Source organism: Pinus tabuliformis, chromosome 9 (assembly GCF_031772625.1).
Source record: "Pinus tabuliformis cultivar Carrire ecotype Pingquan chromosome 9, CPIR1, whole genome shotgun sequence".
Taxonomy (NCBI): Eukaryota; Viridiplantae; Streptophyta; class Pinopsida; order Pinales; family Pinaceae; genus Pinus; species Pinus tabuliformis.
Genome location: NC_142307.1, coordinates 1,705,784,989 through 1,705,806,031, shown reverse-complemented (window position 1 = coordinate 1,705,806,031; position 21,043 = coordinate 1,705,784,989). Strand labels below are relative to the sequence as shown.

General features: G+C 39.1%; 1 protein-coding gene across 5 annotated transcripts in view; it reads left to right on the top strand.

Moving 5' to 3' along the window:
* The window catches only part of LOC149155464 (zinc finger (C3HC4-type RING finger) family protein), a 276,009-nt gene that overhangs the window by 99,745 nt on the left and 155,221 nt on the right, over window positions 1–21,043 (top strand). For all 5 annotated transcript variants that reach the window (XR_016263639.1, XR_016263638.1, XM_089445603.1 and 2 more), the window contains exons 10-13: window positions 8,780–8,818; window positions 8,929–8,990; window positions 9,362–9,398; window positions 17,242–17,291. Coding sequence is in view for 3 of the 5 variants with exons in the window: in XM_089445603.1 (XP_089301729.1) it covers window positions 8,780–8,818; window positions 8,929–8,990; window positions 9,362–9,398; window positions 17,242–17,291 (188 nt within the window). In the remaining 2 variants the exon portion in view is untranslated. The remainder of the gene's footprint in view (window positions 1–8,779; window positions 8,819–8,928; window positions 8,991–9,361; window positions 9,399–17,241; window positions 17,292–21,043) is intronic.

The window sequence follows — 21,043 nt, the reverse complement described above, 5'->3', positions numbered from 1 at the left end:
CATTCTTTGTGCCCCCATAGTCACTTGGGAGCACCACAGTTTATTTTCTTGTAGATTAAGGGGCCACCTCCTTTATCATTGTTATCAGAGCCCTCCTATTAGGACTTGATTTGGCCATCCAATGACCCTATTAGCTATTGTTCTATCATTTCGGCCCTCTTGAGAGGCTTGTCATTTACTTTTGGAGCTATTTGGTGGGCTTGTCATTAATTTAGTTGTTATTTGCACACTAAAATATTAATTAGGAGCTAATTAGGTTGAATTAGACCATTTGAACTTGTGAGAGGCTCATATATATTGATGAGACCTCATTTGTAGTTCCTCATCCCACTTGGGATTTTTCACTAGCCTCATTAGAGGATTTCAGCTTGCAATTTTTGGAGAGAATTTGGATGTTTTTGGGATACACTTTGATGTATGGATAATTTGCTATCTTTTTGGAGCCTCTAAATGCGTTATTGATGGATGTATATACTTCATATTGTCTAGTAAGTGCCTTTTCTTGTTGAATGTCCTTATGCAAATGTCTAATACATCGAATTCTTTCTCATAGTGAAAATTTATGTGCTAATTTACTTGATTTGGTGCGAAATTGTGCTCTTGAGAAATTTTGCGTGTGTTACTCATTGATGATATGAAATGAATTGTCCATGAAACTCCATTAAATAATGTAATGAAGCTAATTGTTGAAAGGGGTAGTTAGGGCTTCCTCTTTTAGCCTCCTTGAAGGTCAATTTAATCTACCATAAGCACCCATGACTCCATTCTCCCAATGGTACAGACATTATTCAAATTCCTTGGTGGTCACCCTTCCTTAAACCTTTTTCTCCCTCCTTTTCTATTTTCGGCCCTAAGCCTAGGAGGCCAATTAGGGCCTAGCACGAATTGCATTAGAGACATCTCCTTGGGGTGCTGATTGGTACACTACTGCGCTATCCTTTTCTCTAGGTGCCCTCAAAGTTTCAAGCAATTGTTGTGGCTAGTTTGAGAAAAAGTTCAAGCCCTAGCTCCAAAACCGTTTCTATTCTTCATCTTCCTTGGTTAATAGCATTTCTAGGGTCATTTTCTCTTGAAAACTCGTTGGAAGTTCACCTTCCTTCGACCCTTCCTTCTAATCTTTGCTTGACCTAGTCATATTGTTGATGATCACCCCAAACCTTAGCCCTTGCTTGGATCCCCTAGGTCTCTCTTATGGCCCCAGCCTTTATATGTTGTACATTTCACAAAACCTTAAGAGATGTCCTTCTCCCTTTCTAGGAAACCTTGATCTAGGCATAACTCTTCTATTAAATATCCTTTCACCGAGGTCTCGGTCTCCTTCCCACAAGCCTCTCTTGGAGAGCCCTTCTTTTGCTTCTAAAACAAGCAACCTATTATCTGAGCGTCTCCTCTGAATGGGCTTTGGAGATCACATTGTATGTTGTTATTGACCTCATCATTCTAGTGATTTCCTTAATATCGAGCCTCCTCCCATTGGTGAAAGTCCATAAAGAGCAAGGGACATTGATTGAGGTGACAGTGGTTCCTTTCCCTGTTGTTGCCATTTGGTCTAGTAGTTGTCCCTTGGGAACCCCTCTTTGGACCCTTGCTAGAATGCGTGGTAACAAGCATCATTCAAAAAATTGTAGTCAAAGGTGGCGAAATGACACGTGGGGCTTCCTGGGGCAAATTAGGGTGAAAAATTGACATGCATGAGCAGACTTTATGTCAAAGTTGAAGTGAATCATGTTTTAGAGGAAATAATATAAATTAGATTTGCAAGTATTGTCAAGTTTAAGTTGCATTTACATCATTCTATACTTAAATCACATTTTTATTTTTATTTTTTAAAAATTAATGGTTCTATATTCAAACCCTAATCATGATTTACCCTAAACTGTTTAGCTCACGTGTATATATTTTATTTTATTTATCATAACAAATATGGAATTTAACATTGCTTAAGAAAAATCAAATTTGCAATTTAGTTAAGTGTGGTGCTTTGACATAGTCATAATCAAATTCTAGACTTATTTTGTAATTCACAATTTGGAATCATTCTTCAAGGTTCATATATTAAGGATCTAACTATGATTTACCTTAAGCTTTGCATTTCAAGGTTTATCTTTCACTGAAGGCTATTTTTATTCATGGAAGCAAATTAGAAATTTAATCTTGTATAATATAAATCAAATTTTCGATTGTTGATAAAGTCTTGTTAATTTGACCTGTTACCCACCATTTTTGGGTGATATCCCTAGGAGATTTTTTTTTTCTCCAAGATGGTCCTCAGCTGGCAGACAACAACCCCTTGTAGCCACCAACTAGCTCATTGTGCCATTTCTCTGCCACCTGAGCCAGCCATGTGGTCCCTCACCCATCTGTCATGATCATATGTTTGAAGGTGGGCGTCTCGAACCTAAAGGTATGCCTTGTCATTTGGTAATTGAGTAATATAGTTTGCTTATCATGGACACTTCTGGGCATAGATTAATGGCGGGATTTGGTGGAAAGAGTGGGCTAGGCCTGTGCTCGTCCCCTAGACCTATTTTGGATGTTATCCTTGGACCCTAGTCCCGTGGGCTCTCTTTTACTAACCCTTGGGATTTAGGGATCATACTACATGGGAAACCCTGATTTTGGTTGTGTGGCTCCGCTCCCTCATCCATATATGTTGCCCCCTTCCACTCATTATAACCCCATTCATCATTTCTCCCACCTAGGTCCACATAGGGTTAGCCTTCCCCTTCCCCTTTGCCCACACGTTTGGTCAGGCCTGGAATGATGCCCCGAAGGTTGATGCGGCTGAAAAGAAAAGTAAATGCATAATTGGCCACATTCAACAGGAAAATGTACCAAAAAATGCAAAAGATGGTCGGAACAAACACATTTAGCTTGTGGGAAAAAGCCAATACATGAGATCTACCCCATCATCATGGCCATCATCTTGGTTTCTATAGGCCCTAGATGAGCCTCCTTTATCATTCAGGAACACATGCAGGAGGGTTGATGCAGTGCTTCAGATTGTGTTGGAGAGGGTTTCGTGGGGCAGACTTTCAGAAAATCTGCTTCCAAAGAGAGGTATTACTGCCAGATTATTTATCTCTGTCGGGTGAGCCAGTTTGGTACCCAGTGTACTCAAGAAAAGCTACTTAATAATAAAACCCTCGAACTGCTGCACCGGTTTTCCCATGTTTGGTTTTTCCGGGGACGATTGTCCAAAAATAACTGTGTTCCTTATGTGTTTGTCTATTTCTTTCAGCTATTGATTTGTAGATGGTTGAGACTGTATTGTGTTTATTTCAATGTTTATATGGTTAAATAACTTGTTAGTAATTAAACAAGTAGGCGAAATAAACCAGAGAATATAGATAAAATTTCTAACGGGTAATACTTAGAAATTTCAACGGGTCCCTCCTTAAATCCTCTTGTTAAAGAGCCACTCACATCTCCTCCCATGAAGGTAGTTTTTCTCTGCCCAATATGATTTGGATGAAAACTTGCCATTCATCCGAGATTCCATTCAGGGCTATCCTCACCATCGCGGTTGGCTGAGGAGTGGATCCCACTGCAGCAAGCTGGTCTCTAGTGCCTTGAAGACACTGAAGATAGAGGTTCACCCCTTCTCCTTTTTGCATCAAAGTCAGCTGCAACTTCTGCTCCAAAAACATATTCCGCTGTTCGGAAGAGCCTTCATACAGAGAAGACAAGGCTTCTCACATCTCTTGGGTTGTATCCTTAACCTGCAAGTGTGAGACCACATGATATCGAACTCCATCGAGAATGAGCCTCTTTTCCTTCCCCTACTCGACATTGTATTTCTTCTTTTGATCGTTGTCAGCAGGAACAACTACAACACTATTGATGTAGGCCTCGAGATCACGTTCCTCCAGAACATTTATGATTTTGGTCTTCCATATGACATAGTTGGAGGCTCCTTCCAACCTGTCCTGATCTTTGAGCCCATGTGATGCCATCTTTGAGCCCATGTGATGCCATCTTACCCATCTTAGTCACTTCTTAGCACTGCTTAGCTGCTCAGCAAGTGAGAAATTCGAACTTTCTTGCCGAAAGTTCTTTGAGGAGAAAATTCCCCTTTTATGTGTCTTCGTTCTTTTCCAGCAGATTTCTGCCCAGCAGAAACTATGCCCTGCAAGCATTGCGCTGAGGCTCTACGTCACTCCCTCTGCCTCTGCAAACTCACGAATTGGAAATCGTACCTCTCTATCGTCTCACTCAGAGAGAGATTTCCTTGGATCTGCTTCACGGCAAGGACTGCACAATCCCTTCAAGGGGATTTGAATTGCTGCCAAGTGCAACTTTAGGCCTCATTGCTTAGCACTGGATTTGCTCTTCTTGTTTCAAAATCAATGCTCTGATACCATGTGAAAATTCCTAGACTCGAAGGAACTCCTACTGCAACAAATCTAAATCTACTTCATCTACTTGATTTTTAAATTACATTCATCATGTTATTCTTTTGAATACTGAAGAAAATTACTTCTGTAGCCTACACTAATTAAATATTTGATCTCATGAAACAAAAAACAGAGCAAAGAACAAGATACATAGGACACACTTATTTTTGGACACAATAGTCCCCGAAAAAACCCAATGCGGGAAAACCGATGCAGCAGTTCCGAGGGTTTATTATTATGCAGGAGAAATATTTGAATACAAATCTAGGATGCTCATCTAGCAATCCTTTACAGAGAAAAATACTGGCGGAAAATCTGATTGAGTTTTAACTTTTACCTCACTTCACCTGGCAGAATTCCGGTTGATTCGACACAAGACTGGCTAACCTCGACTATTTTTGCACTGGCTCTGCGTCATCCTTGCGTCACCTTCTCTGCTCTCTGTGTCAGCTCTCCTAGGTGTTCCGGCAGTTCCCGACAGTTTCAACACTTCTGGATTCTGCGTGACAGGCAACTTTTCTGTGTCAACTCTCTCGGCTAATGCGTTGCCTCTGTATCAGCGCTCTTGACTGTTCCGGCAGTTCTGGATTCTGCGTGTCAGGCAGCGTTTCTGCGTCAGCTCTCTCGGCTACTGCGCTGCCTCTCTGCAAGCTCTCTCCGCCTCTCTATTTTGTATTTTCCGGAAAGTCCTTCTCTCGAATTCTCTTTGCCCCTCAGCTGCAAGATCTCGCTAATCGATATTCCTTCTGAGAACTTCTCACCTCAGAAAATCGATTTCCTCAATCTCTCCGTGTGTGTTTCCAAATGAACCCCAAGCCTCCATTTTATACTTTTCCTGTTGAGTCTTCAACGACCGAGATTAAGTCTCTAATCAATGGCTAAGATTAAAACATGACTTGATTCGCCTTCTAGATCATTCTCACCCATATTTTGATTAATACCCATTAATATTTTAATTTCCCTAAGTTTAAACTTAGGAACTCCATTAAAAATATTAATTATTTTAATAAAATACAATTCGGGTGGAATTTCACCAAACAGTTTTTGAGTTCTTTAGAACTCATGTGCCTTAGCCTCTCCATCAATTTTCAAGGCTAAAGCACTTCTGATGCTACCAAAAACTAACATCCTGGTGGGCAATGAACCACCCTACCTTAAGGGGGGTATCCACTGCTATATCTCACAAATCATGCTCTTACCCCTTGATCCCTGAGTAGTTAGTTAAAGAAAAATCATAAAAAAGGCATATAAAGAAGGGTGGAAAAATCAAGGCCAGGGCACCTCATGTACCACGATTTCTCCCTCCTATACAATATATACCCAAGTGTGGGCTTCCCTTTTATTAGCTACCCTTGAACCCCAACATGTGGCCTAGGGCTGCCCATTTCATTCCCTACTCCATTGATCCCTTTATCACATGCCACCTCCCTTTAAAGAATGTACCTTGGACATGCCATCCCCTATAGAAGTAGAAACCACCCAATAGGATACTTGGTTAACCCCATTTGGAGCTTGGAGACATTAGCACATGCCAAAGCCCACTATGGAAGGGCGTGGCCATTATGAAGCCCCCACCTGTTGTCCATGGTTTGTAAGCTCCTTTACTCAATTTCCTTGATGACTTGTTGTACTGGAAGGGTAGGGGACGCATTGAATCTTATGCAGGATTGCAGATGGTCTTCATTTTGGGTTTGGTCTCCCTATACGGGGCGCTAACCCTCCAGAGGGCTACATTGGCACATGTAGGGTGTGTGTTGAGAACCATGGGCCTCCACTACAATAGAAAACACTCCATGGATCCCTAGAGATGTTCAAAGATTGCTCAGGATTCACCTTTTGGACGAGGAAGATGCACTTGGTTCACCTTTGCTCAGTTAGCCCCACAGTCGTACCATGCACTTGGAAGATGACCCAAGACTTGTATGCTGATGTGGCATCACTTACACCATCATCTGAGCCCTTCAGATGGTCTATAGGCATCTTCGACTTACTTGGAGATCCATGAGGTCACTTGCGTGCCCTCACACCCATTGGGAGCACCACTGGTTTATTGTGTGGAGAATAAGCGGCCATCGCCTTGTCCATTACTTTTGGGAGTCCTATTCATCATTATGGCACTTATGGTCTTCATCAGGCTTCTTAGAGAGCCCAATGACATGTATTATTGATCATTCAAACTCTGGAGAGGCTTGTTATTTTGTTTATGAGCTAATTTGGTGGGCTTGTCACCAAAAGTCGGTTATTTGCACATTATTCTTATTTTACGGGCTAATGTAGGCTCAAGTAGCTAAATCAAACTCATTTGGAGTGTATAAATATAAATGATGAGAGTTCATTTCTGATCATCACTTGGTTTGGACTTGTATCTCTCTTGATATTTTCGCCATTCCTTCATGGTGGACAAAATTTTGGAGCATGGATGAATTTTGATGTATGAATTGTCTTTTCTTATCTTGGAGCTTCATGATTGGCAAGTCTATTGGTGGTTGGATATATTTTCTTACATGTATGTGCAAATTTAATGCTATTATTCTTTTACTTTGTCACATGCATTGATAATGAGATTTTCGCTATACTAGAGCTAGTTGCTGCATGCATTTACTGCGAAATTGTGGAATTATGTTTCTATATAGCATATCTCTATGTATGGGCCATGTATGTTGAACGAATTCTCCTAGGGACAATTCTATGGTTGAATTTATCTTGATAATCCACTTCACCTTGCAAAACGAAGTATAAAATCTTTTAAAGTCACTCTCTTTTGCCCTAGTGAGAAGCGAAGTTGATCTTAAGGCCTCCTTGACCTAGAAACGAAGTCTATCTTCATATTCTTCTTGACTCCAATCTCCCCAAAGGATTAGGCATTGGTCTACCATAAGGTGATCAATCAAAGAAACATTTTTTCTTCACCTCTCCCTTTATTCTAGGTCTAGCCACGTTAGGGATCTTGGGCATCATTTTCTTGACAAACCACCCATAAGAAAAATTCGATCTCTTGGCCTCTATTGCGCTGGTGTGTCTCCTAGGCCTCCTCCAAATTTGAGGAAATTTCAACGGTGTGGGGTTGTGAGATATCCCAAGGCCTAGCCTCAAGATTGGTTTTTGCCCTAAGTTTCCCTACTAGCTCCTCATAGGGATCATTTTTCACTTTCAACTAAAAATCAATTCTTTGATCCCCTTCTCCTCCTGGTCAAATATATCATTGATTGTCAAAATCCTCTCCCTTGACCTAGCCTGGGTCCACTTGGTCCCGTGTGGTCCCATATCTCTGAAAGGTCAACTCTTCAAAAACCATTTGGGAAACCAAGTTCAACAAGGATTTTAGGCTTTGGAAGCTCCTTTAGGATTCGCACTCCTTAAACCTAGCCCTTAAATCGTCATCACCTTCTCCTAGAAAGCTTTGTACCTTGCTTGAGAAGCAAGCAAGTCCTATTCTTGAGCCTCCTCTAGGAAAGGGTCCCCGAGATCACTTCACACCCATCTTAGTTGATCTATCCTTTATAAGTGATTCCCTATATACCGGGTCTCCTCCCATCGGTGAAAGTCCGTAAAGAGTAGGAAGTTTTAGCTGTGGTGATAGTGGGCTTTAGCTTCATTGTTGCTTTTGACCTAGCAAGTGCCCCTCTAGGACCCCCTACTAGTTTGAGCGGTAAAATGATCTAGTTGCAATCACATTCTAGACTTGTCTCTTAAATCATAATTTGAAGCTATCTCAATTCTTATATATCAATAACCAAATTGTGATTTAACCTAAGTTTGTTCTTGAAGAATTTATCTTTCACTTGGGTTGCTATTTATTTTCACAAATCTGGAATTTCATCTTGTACACTATAAATCAGATTTGTAAATTAAGTCTTTGAGCTTAGTTTCATGACATAGGAAGAGTTTGAGCAAGTGGTTTTAACCACTAGGCTCAAATCTGGAAATTTCCTTCATTATATAACAAAACCAGATTTGGGTTTGATCCACATAATTCGTAGTGGCTTTATATGTAAGTGGGTTTTATGTGATGTATGTTTTTTTCTATTAAGGCTAAAATGAACTTGTATGAAGCATTACATCACTAAGCATTGAATTTTCTATTTATAATTCTCTTATACTGTATTGTATTCTCCCGTTTTCTCCCTTATTTCATATCCTGTTCAAATTTCACAAATGACAATCATGTGGTTGTCCTACTGTGCACAACTATTGATTTACTGAGACTAATTATCTCCTTATGTTTCATCTTTTTGTGGTTTAATTTTTGGTTTCTTTTCTCTTCCTCATAAGTGATTTGGTATGATTAAAACAGCACTTAGTTTTAAAACTTTATTCTATTTTGAAACCTTGAACCAGATGCTAAAATTAGCGTACTAATCATTGGTGTTGTCTTTGTGCAGGTAAGGAGAATCATGGAAGGTAGTCGGCGAATGGGGATGGTAAGGCATATGTGTAATACTTGCTTAACTATTCAGGATTTTCTTATTTTAGGAAACTCTTTTTATTTTGCTGAGGTTCTATTGTTTATTTTGCTATGTTGTTTATGCAGGTTGGAATTGATTCTACAACAAGTTCTATTGCAACTGTTGCTTGTGAAGTTGAAATATGCGAGTGAGTGTAATACATGTTCGTTGTTGGAAATAGAAGCTATCATTCGACATCCATCCAAAAAGGATGGCATTTGTAGAAGATGAAGTACATTAAGAAAGTCAGATCTAAAAGAGAATTTAAACACTGATGAGAGAGAAACATGGAATTATCATTGCTGTTACTGGAATATTCATAAATAAGGAAGAAATGTCTATGAATTTACAAACAAGGCTGCCTCCAAAGAAAATTGCATGAACATTAATTCTTTTGGATTTGCATGTTGCTTATCTTTTTAATTTGAGTTCATTCTATTTCTCCTTTCTATTTCAGTTGACTGGTAGAAGAGATATTGTGTATTGTTTCCCCTAATATTTCTTTGTTCTTTTTAACAGTTGTGAGCCACTTCCAGATGGACGATTCTTATTGCAGGTTAGCCAGTTATGACCTCAATAAGTTATTCTCATTGAAGCAAAAGCAATAGAGAAAATGAATGGAGGAGAGAAACCAAAACAAATAAATCCATTTTTTGCTTTGCATGAATAAAGAGATGCCTTTATTTTTCATGTGGTAAACTGCAGTCATTAAATCGACCATTAAACTCCATAATTCTTTTTCTTTTGAAAATGCAATTTATATAACTTCAAATATGTTACCGCACAAACTAGCACTTTAAAATTAGTCCAAAACAGCATTGCTAGTCTATGGGCAACTTGAAGGGCTTATCCTATGTCATCACAACAATCCACTTCCACTCTTTGGGTTGGATTTTCTACAACTCAAAGGGGGCTTTGCTAAGGTAGGAATACTAAAGCTTATTACAAGGAGGCTCAAGGTGATTAGAAAAAATAGCTTTAGTAAGACATAATTTCTTAGAAGAGCTTTAATAAAAAGGGTGATGGGAAGATCAAGACCCATGTCAATTCCATTAGGCAAGTGGAGCAAGCATTAACTACTAATGGCAACAACTAAGATATCAAGAGTGGATGTAGCCCAAATTAAGAACCTACAGAGAAATAACTCTTGCTGTCAACTATGTGCAGAAAATTAATTGTGAATATATCCAAATTAAAGAGCAATTCCAAACATGTAGGAGAGGGTGTGTTTATTGAATGGTATGTGAATATGTAGCTAGCCTGAATTAAAAAGATAGGTACTTATGAATAAACCCCGGCAACAAGATACAATGTCTTGGAAGGAATGAATCACACATTAGCTCTTCTAAATCAAGGAACCATCTTCTTGATTAGGAATAGTGTTACCTATATTTTCAGCCCTTCCACATACATTTGATGCAAGTAATTTCCATCCATAGTCTTCAACAAGTGAACCCAATCACATATGTCACAATAAATAAGATAGATAATTTTATTAATGTCCAATGACTGACAACAAAAGTAGGTCAATGGGACTGAAGAATACAAACAGTATGAATGTAGTGTGAGAGTGCAAGTGCAACTCCTAGAAAATGCCAAAAATAACATAAAGAAAGAACAAAACCTACAGTAGTATATCCTTAATATAAAACACGTATATATGATCGTGACAAAGGTACAATGATACAAAATACAAACACTGAGTATGTCCTGTTACCGCTCAAACTAGCGGGGGACCTAAGGGGGATCCCTAAAGGGAAAATGCTAGGCCAAGGGCAACAAATGGAGACTTAGCTCATTGTCACCTCACCTAAGGCTCCCTTCTATTTATGGACTTTCACCGATGGGAGAAGACCCGGTATATTATGGAGGCACCGATGAAAGATAAAGTCAATGAAAGGATGTAGGGTGACCCAAATAATCCCTTTCCCGGAAGAGTTGGAAAGATGGAGCTTGCTTGCTTTCTAAGCAAGGTACAATGTCTTCTAGGGAAAGGAAAGGATGATTTGAGGGTTTGGTTTATAGGATATGACTTATGAAGGAATTTCCTAGTCCCTGAAATCCTTATTGAAATGCATATCCCGGATGGTTCTTGAAGAATTGTCCTTCAAGGGAATGAGACCACATGGGACCAAGTGGACCCAGTCTAGGGTAGGGGAGAAGAGTAGGGTAATCAATGATTTTCCCTAACCTGGACAAGGTATGGAAATGGATCAAAGAAAGAATATCCACTTGAGGGTTTGAATTGATCTAATAAGGTGCTAGCCTTTGGGGATGCTAGGGCAAATTTTGATCCTGAAGCTAGAACTTGGCTTTTCTCACAACTCCATCGTCGGAATGGCCTCAAATTTGGAGGAGGACTTGAGGAAACCCAGCGCAGGAGACCCTAAGAGATCAAACTTTTTGGATGTGCAGTTCGCTGGGAAAATGATGCCCTAGGTGACCCAACTTGGTTAGACCTAGAGAAAGGTGAAAAATATGTGATTTTAGGTGACCACCTCTTGGTAGATCAATGCCTTAGTCTTGGGAGAATGGAGTCTATGATGAATATGAGTAAGGACCTTTGGTTCTTGGTCAAGGAGGCCTCAAGACTACTTCACTAGCCTTCTAGGTCAAAGAGAAGCAATCTTGTAGCTTTTATACTTCGATGTACAAAGGAGATGGCTTATCAAGGTCAATTCATTGTTAGAATTACCCCTAGGAGATTTCGTTCACATTACATGGCCCATACATTGAGACATGCTATAATAGAGACAATTCCACAATTTAAAGTAGTAAATGCATGCAACAATTAGCCCTAAAAATAGTGAAAATCCCAGTCCAATGTATATGACAAAGTAAAACAAGAATAACATTAAAAGCATGTACTTACATGTAACAAAATATATCCAACCATCCACAATTGACAAAAGAGAAGCTCCAAGATAAGATAGACCAATATCCACACATCAAAATTCATCCATAAAGCTCCAATTCATCCTCTAGAAAAAGTGCGAAATTCTCAAGAGAGAGAAAAGATCCAATCCAAAGTGATGATGAGAAAATGAACTCATCTCACTTGTATTTAGACACTACTTAGGATTTTGAATTAGTCTCTTAGGATTATGATTACTAGGCAAGGGACACTGATGAGGTGGAAAAACACAAGTAGGTTGCCCATGATGATCATACTGAAATGGGGGATTATAAATTGATCATGATCTTGAGGGTGTGTCAAAAGAGATAAAGTACAGTTAATGAGGGGTTCTTCCTTGACACCATACTCAAAAAGGGGAAAGGGCTCATGGTCACTCGGGATCATTTGAAAAGGGGTGAGGGAATCACTTGTGGAAGACTTGAAGTGATGGATAAAAGGATAAGGCAAAGGGGAGGGTGAAGTATTATGTTCAACAGGTTTTCCATCCTCAAAATCATCCTCTTCATGTAAGGGAAATAATGACCCTTCTTCTCAAGGGTATCAATGGATATGTCATCATAAATAATGCCTGAGAGAAAGGGCAGACCACTCTTAACCTCATCTTCCTTGTCGGTGTCATAAATGGCAGCACAATCAAATTGAGGACCAACAATTTCCCATTTCTCCTTTTTAATGTGGAAGTAATCTTCAATGTCATCTTCCAAGGGGCTAATGGGGTCACATTCTTCAAGGTTCTCAATAGGAGATTCATCGAGAGTGATATCCTTGAGAAAGGTAAGGTTAGTCTCAACTTCAGTTTCAATGGACTCATCCTTCCCAACACGTGTTCTCAAAATCATTCTCTTCATCATGTGGACCCAAGGAGGACTCATCTTCCCATTCATCACTTAGATTCTCAATGTCTTGATGATGCTCGATGAAGCCTTCCTCTTGAATTCTCAATGTGGGGCATACTTGAAAATTTCTAAGAAAGCCATCAACGAACTCCTCAATAGATGAGATGCTCCTAGGTTCGTGATTTTGCAACCATGAGTTATGACCATAGAGAGAACTAAAGAATAACAACATAAGGACATCTTGGTGGACCACTTTCTCCTTTGAAGTATGTACATTAAATCTTTCCACATGGTTAGTTGTAGAGCTGGGGTCACCATCAAACACGGGTATTCCACGTACCATCCTTCCTGTGACATGATTGGGGTGCCTAGGGACGCTAGCGATGTACAAAGCAGGAAAATCATCAAAGGAAGACTCCCTACTTCAGGAATACATCTATATTCTATAGGAGTCGCCAAGGAGATTTTAATTATGCCTAGAAAAATGCTTGCTTCACCCTACAAGCATCGACCTTAAAGTTCAATGAAGAACTAGGGCTTTGTTCTTCTAATGGAGTCGCCAGTAATGATATGTCAATGTGTCGTATGGGGAAAAAACACACGTTTCGTGTCGCTGACAATGGCGCCAAAATGTTATCGCTCAAACTAGCAGGGGTCCTAAAAGGGATCTTTGAAGGGCTACTACTAGGTCAAGGGAAACAATGGAGCAATAACCCACTGTCACCTCGACTAAAGCTCAATTTTACGAACTTTCACCGATGGTAGGAGACCCGTTGTAATAAGGATCACGAAAATGAATGGATCAATGATGATGAAAGGTGATCCTAGAAGCCTATTCACAAGAGAGGCTCAGATATATGGCTTTCTTGCTTTGAAATCAGGATAAAAGGCTCTCTAGGAAGGGCTTAGGGGAATTCTATGAGCTAGGGTTTGAGTATATGACTTGTCAAGAAGACTCTTAGCTCCTATAATCCTGTGGAAACTTGGATTCCAAGTGGTCTTTGTGAAATTGGCTTGAATAAGTTGTGGGACCACACGAGACCATGTGGACCTAGAATTAGGCCAAGGGGATAGAATTTATCAACCAAGGGTGAGCTTAACCTAATTGAGGGGGAGAAAGGGATTAAAGGAGATTTTTTCTTTGAATTTGATGCAATAATCCCAGTGAGGTCACTAGCCAAAGGAAACCTAGGGCAAGAAACGGTCCTCGGCTAGGGCTTGCAATATATCGAGATCCCACCAGCGGATTTGCCTTAAATTTGGGGGCCTCTAGAGAAAATTCTAATGCAGTTGTGGACCAAAACTCGAATTATTTGGATGGCTAGATTGTGAGATAAGTGATGCCCTAGGTGACCTATGTAGGCTATGCCTAGAAAGAAAGAGAGAAGGTGAAGAAAAATATTCTTTAAAGTGATCACCAATGGAAGACCAGTGCCTTGCTCTTTGGCCGAGATGGAGTCATGGATAAATTAGGGTTTGGCTCAATTTCAACTTATCAAGGAGGCCTAGAAGACACTTCGCTAGGCTTAGGGCTAGTTTGAAGCAACTTCAAGGTCTTTATACTTTGTTTAGCATAATTCGATGACTTATCAGGAGAAATAGTTATCCCTAGGAACATTCATTCATTCATTGCATGGCCCAATCACGATACAACACCATTTAGAAACTTAATTTCCACAACCTTGCATAAATTGATGCAGTAAATAAGCCCTAGAATAGCGAAATTCCCAGCATCATGATGCAGCAAAATTACATAACAAAATAGCATTTTAAAGGTGCTAACATGCAAAAAGAATATATCCAATCATCAAATTTTCCAACAAGAGAAGCTCCAATACAAAGAAGATTTAACCAGACATCAAAATTCATCCATTCATCCAAAAATCTCCTCCAAAGAATGCAAAATTATCACAGGAGCTAATGATCAATCCAAGTGAGATGAGTTCATTTTCTCATCATCACTTGGATTGATCATTAGCTCTTGTGAGAATTTCACATTCTTTGGAGGAGGAGATTTTGGATGAATGGATGAATTTTGATGTTTGGTTAAATCTTCTTTGTCTTGGAGCTTCTCTTGTTGGCAAATTTGATGATTGGATATATTCTTCTTGCATGTAAGTACCTTTAAAATGCTATTTTTGTTATGTAATTTTGTTGCATCATGATGCTGGGAATTTTGCTATTCTAGGGCTTATTTACTACATCAATTTATGCAAGGTTGTGGAAATTAAGTTTCTAAATGGTGTTGTATCATGATTGGGCCATGCAATGAATGAATGAATGTTCCTAGGGATAACTATTTCTCCTGATAAGTCATCAAATTATGCTAAACGAAGTATAAAGACCTTGAAGTTGCTTCAAACTAGCCCTAAGCCTAGCGAAGTGTCTTCTAGGCCTCCTTGATAAGTTGAAATCGAGCCAAACCCTAATTTATCCATGACTCCATCTCTCCCAAAGAGCAAGGCACTGGTCTTCCACTGGTGATCACTTTAAAGAATATTTTTCTTCACCTTCTCTCTTTCTTTCTAGGCCTAGCCTACATAGGTCACCTAGGGCATCACTTATCTCACAATCTAGCCATCCAAATACTTCGATTTTTGGTCCACAATTGTGCTGGAGTTTTCTCTAGAGGCCCTCCAAATTTGAGGCAAATCCGACAGTGGGATCTCGAGATATTGCAAGCCCTAGCTCGAGGATTGTTTCTTGCCCTAGGTTTCCTTTGGCTAGTGACCTCATTGGGATTATTGCATCAAATTCAAAGAAAATTTCTCCTTTAATCCCTTTCTCCCCCTCAATTAGGTTAAGCACACCCTTGGTTGATAAATTCCATCCCCTTGACCTAATTCTGGGTCCACTTGGTCCCGTGTGGTCCCACAACTTATTGAAGCCAATTTCACAAAGACCACTTGGAATCCAAGTTTCCAAAAGGATTTTAGGAGCTAAGAGTCTTCTTGACAAGTCATATACTCGAACTCTAGCTCTTAGAATTCCCCTAAGCCCTTCCTAGAGAGTCTTTCATCTTGCTTTCAAGCAAGCAAGCCATATATCTGAGCCTCTCTTGTGAATAGGCTTCTAGGATTGCCTCTCTAGGATTTTAGGAGCTAAGAGTATTCTTGACAAGTCATATACTCAAACCCTAGCTCTTAGAATTCCCCTAAGCCCTTCCTAGAGAGTCTTTCATCTTGCTTTCAAAGCAAGCAAGCCATATATCTAGGCCTCTCATCCTATCATTGATCCATTCATTTTCATGATCCTTATTATAATGGGTCTCCTCCCATCGGTGAAAGTCCATAAAGAGTAGGGAGCTTTAGCCGAGGTGACAGTGGGTTATTGCTCCATTGTTGCCCTTGACCTAGTAGTAGGCCTTCAAGGATCCCGTTTTAGGACCCCTGCTAGTTTGAGCGGTAACATGTCCAACATCGGAAAACTGGACAACTCAAAAACCTGTCAAGAGAGAGAGTGAGTGGAAAGTGGTAAGTATGGAATAGGGAGAGATGGGACTACACCATCTCAATCAGGGCTTCCCCACTAGTGCCCCTTCCTAAAGCCATGACCATTAAGGGAGGTCTCACTGGATTAGGATTGAAAACTAAACCCCCATTTAAGGTGAGGGAACAAGATTAGGGGCAAGATCCTTCTTTTTTCTAAGTTACCCCATAATCCATGTTCAAATTCTCAAATTCAAACATGCATAAGCACCCAATTGCAAAATGAATAAAGTACCTTTTGATTAGAAACCCACCTTCCAACATGTGTTCTTGACAAATGGGCGAGGATACATATCACTACTGCAGGTGGTGGAGATATGAATGGCATGTCACATCAGCCACAAGGTGGCTGTACGGTGCTGCCAGCTGGAAGACATGAATAGGAGAAAAGTTTCTCATAGGGGTTACCCAATTTTGGTGGGTAACAAGGCACATAAACATAAGCTCACTGACCTCTAACTACACAGGGAAATCTCCAAATTTAGCCAATCCAAAGACAGATCTGTATACAACTACTTGATGTTAAGCCTTCATACTGAATAGAATGGAAGGTTAATCTTCTTTTACCAGTTTCTGTACTAGTGCAGGTGCTGCTGTGTACATTGCCAGTTATGTCTATGTGTGGTAATGCTTTTCTAACCATGATTACTTGGGACAACACACATTTAATGAATGGTTGAATCCAAATTATGTGGGAATTCATAATAGTCATAGTGAATGTTTGCATGTGTTGTATTAAAAGAAGGCACACTGAAACACTGCCTATATAGTTATGAGCATATTTATGGAATAAATAATGTCCAGCGATGTATTCATTATTTAAAAGTTATGCCATTTTTTATTGAGTACTGCAGGCACACCTTATCCCAATAATTACTGTTACTAAGCTTGTACTTGTTCCTGTTGATTGAATTACCTCTGCAACCAAAATATACTTATCAACGGATCTTATATAGGGTGATTCTTAATAGTATCTTTATCTTGTTCAGATCCCATCATGCTGATACTGTCAGAAATGATACAGTGCTTATAGAATAGTTGTTTGTTAATAGTATTTACCTGTTTTATATTGTTTTTCCTCTCATGGTAGTAAGGGATTTGTTTTCTTTCCTCTTCACTTCCTTATTCTGACAATTTAAATCTGTAATTCTGCAACAGGTTGAAGGACGTCGTCGTTTTCGTATTATTAGGTCTTGGGATCAGGATGGGTAAGTATGATGCTGGAGATCCAGGCTATAGTACGTAGCTGTAGCTTTTTTGTGTTGACACTTGTAGAAAGTTGACGTATGCCCAATTTCCATTTTCTGAATTCAGCAAGCCGAAATCTATAATTGAGAATCTGGTTGGCAGGTATAGAAATGCTGTGGTCTGTGATTTAATATGTGAAAAAGTAATCAGGGAATTGGGTGTATTCGGAAACATTACAGTTTGTTTTCTCCTTCAAAATATCATGTTCTGCTTCAGAGAGTAGTTGTTATTTGTTTAAACTTCAGAGTAGTTGGCAAACAAAAGGAAATGGTCGCAACATACCATTAAACTCCGAATGCTTATCTGTTTTATAAATAACAGCAGAAAACAGTTTTGGTAAATGTGTTTTTGCTTTGAACTCATGCAAACTGAAATTATGGACATAAATATGTAATCAACAACTGAAACTATTTTTCCATGGAAAAACTAATTAAATTCCTGTGAGCAAGAATGTTTGAAATTACTTATGGTAATTGGTTTTGGTTGTTGATGTTTTTCCGTTTTCTTATTGAGCTTGTTAGTGTTTTATATTGCTAGAAACTTAGAAAATGATAATCTTTGAGAAAAGAAGAAGAATGCAAAATCTTTGCTTGTGACACTAGAAAATTTATCAAAGCTATCTGGAATACCAATCCATTAGTTTCAAGTGCACGTGGCTGAGAGTGTAGATTTTACATATGGGCGTTGTTGCCTCTGTGTTAACACCTAGACATGCCTGTGCAACTGGAGGGTTAAGATATGTTGATTTTGGGTAGCGTCGGATGTGCTTTGCTTCGAAATTTTGTGGAGGGGTTAGAATACTTAAGATCTCCAAGACCCAAAAATTGTTTGGAGAAATTCTATCTGGATTGTGAGTTATTAAAATAATTAATATTTTTAATGGGGTTCTTAAGTCTAAACTTAAGAAAATAAAAATATTAATGGGTATTAATAAAAATATGGGTGAGAAGCTTCTAAGAAACGAGGATCAAGTCTATTTTAATCTTAGCCGTTGATTAGGGACTTAATCTTGGCTGTTTATTCATCAACAGAAAAAGTATAAGAGGAGGCTTGAGGGTCAGTTGGAGACACACCAAGTGATCAGTCAGTTCGATTTTTTTGGGGCGTGGTTTGCTGAGAAAATCGAATAAGTGCTCTGAGTTGCAGTGAGAGGGGCAGAAACAGAGATTTGGATCGGAAAGGAGTTCTGAGCCAAAGAGTATGTGGCAGAGAGGCAACGCAGATGCCTACGCAACCTAGGTGGGGCTCACGCAGTGCTGACACAGGCCAGGAGGGTCTCTTGCAGTGGCAGTGCAGAGTATTCGTCAAAGGTTTGTGTATGTCTGCAACCTTATTATGTATGCCCTTCTTATATCTGATAACAAGATGAAATTACTGTAGAAAACCCATCCACCGATAATGTCTTGATTGTTGCAATTTAGTTTGTGAGTGTAAATATTGAAGTGGTTGATGATCTGTGTGTATGATTGTTTCTTTACCCATTATGTAATGTTTCCACTTTTTAACACTCTGAACTAATGCATATAATTCCTTATCATATGTAAGATAGTTAACTACTACTGATGTGAATGTCTCAGAATGAAAGCATATAGGCTTTCTGTGCTGCATTAACACTGCCCCCATGGCATATTCACTTGTGTCTGTCTCGATCTCAAATGGATGCTGAAGATCTGGCAGTGCTAATACTGGCGTTGTACTGATCCTTTCTTTCAATGTGTCGAAGGCTTTCTGTTGTTTGCCTCCCCACCAAAACACCTGTTTCACACTTGTCAAAGCATGTAAAGGAGCTGCAATCAAAGAAAAATTAGCAATAAACTTTCTCCAATATTGTGCTGCCCCTAAGAAACTTCTAACTTCTGTAACAGTGTTGGGCTTAGGCCAATATTTATAATGACTTCGACCTTAGAGGGATCTATCTTCAATTCACCACCCCCTACAATATAACCCAAATAATTCAAAGATGTTCTGCCAAATTTACAATTTGACAGTTTTACATAGAGATTTTCTCTTTTCAAAACCTCTAAAACCTGTTTTACATGCTTTACATGTTCATCCCATGTTCTACTGAAAACAAGAATATCATCTAAATAGACTATTACAAAATCATCAATGAATGGCCTAAATACATCATTCATGACTCGCATGAATGTAGTTGGAGCGTTAGTTAAGCCAAAAGGCATAACCATCCATTCATAGAGTCCTTGCTTTGTTTTGAAAGCAGTCTTCCATACATCCTGTTCTGCAACTCTGATATGATGGTAGCTGCTTCAAAAGTCCAATTTAGAGAAGTAAACTGCATCTTTTAATTGATTTAACAAATCATCAATACGAGGAAGAGGATAACGATTCTTTATTGTGATTTTATTTAATGCTCTAAAATCAATGCACATTCTCCACGAACTGGCTTTCTTTCGCGCTAACACAATAAGTGATCCACACGGTGATGTGCTTGGTCGAATAAACCCTTGATCGAGCAACTCCCGTACCTGCTTCTTTATCTCTGCATTCTCTAGAGCTGATAACCTGTACATTCTAATGTTAGGTAGTGGAGCATCTTGCTGCAAATAAATCTCATGTTCTATCTCTCGCTTGGGTGGAAGCCCTCTAGGCTCTTGAAACTGAATATCATAATCAGAAACAACTTTAACTAGATCTGCTTTCTGTTTAAGATTACAGCCTTGGAAAGCATCAGATTTATCAATATCCTTTGCTTTTACAATCATAAGTAAAAATTGTTTACTTGAATTTACAATTCTTTTCATCTGTCCTGAATTTATGAGAGAGAAATTATCTTTGAGTTTATGAGCCCTTACAATATATTCAATTCCATCCTTAGTGAGTTGATACTTATTTTCAGTTCGATAGAAGATAGCATTTCTATCGTACAAGTATGGACTTCCTAATACAATTCCACATATGTCCAATGGGACTATGTCTAACTCAACCTCATCTACAAACTTTGACCCAATAGCAAAACGAAGTTTACATTGTTTTGTAACTTGTAGCTTAGTTTTATCACACACCCAACCTAATGGATATGGCTTTTTATGAGGTTTTGTTTCTAGACCCAACTTCTTTACAATTGCTTCAGAAATCAAATTAACTTGTGACCCACTATCAAATAAAGTATCAATTTTAGTATGCTTGGAAATGACTCTAATGTGAAATAGCTCATTTCTTTTCCTCTCATCATTATCATTATCAATAGAATGTGAAGAAGTACTTGTAGATGCTTTAGAATCTTTACCTTTTATACCTGTCGTTGTAACCGTTGTTTCGTCACCTGAATATGATCCCAAGTCCTTTTGGATAACAACAACATTCTTATGCTCTTTACTCCCAAACTTCTTAGGCTTCAATTCCGGATGCAATGAGTAGCATTGTGCCTCATCGTGTCCTTCCTTCTTACAATGAGTGCATGAAGGTTTATCTTTCTTCACAGTGTTTGTTTTCTTCTCCTTCCATTTAAGTTTCTTCTTGCCTTTATTCTTGCTTTCAATAGGTTTGGATGATTTCCCAACATCTTGGGTTACATTTTTGCCTCTAGCTTCTAGATGAGTTGCTTGGACCGACACGTCATCTAAGCTAGTTGGATTAAACATAAGTATGGTATGCCTCAAATAACTATGAAAACCACCTATGTATTTCAACAATGTATCTGGTGAGTCCAATGATATGCCTAATGTTAAAGCTCTCTTATGGAATTCCTGAG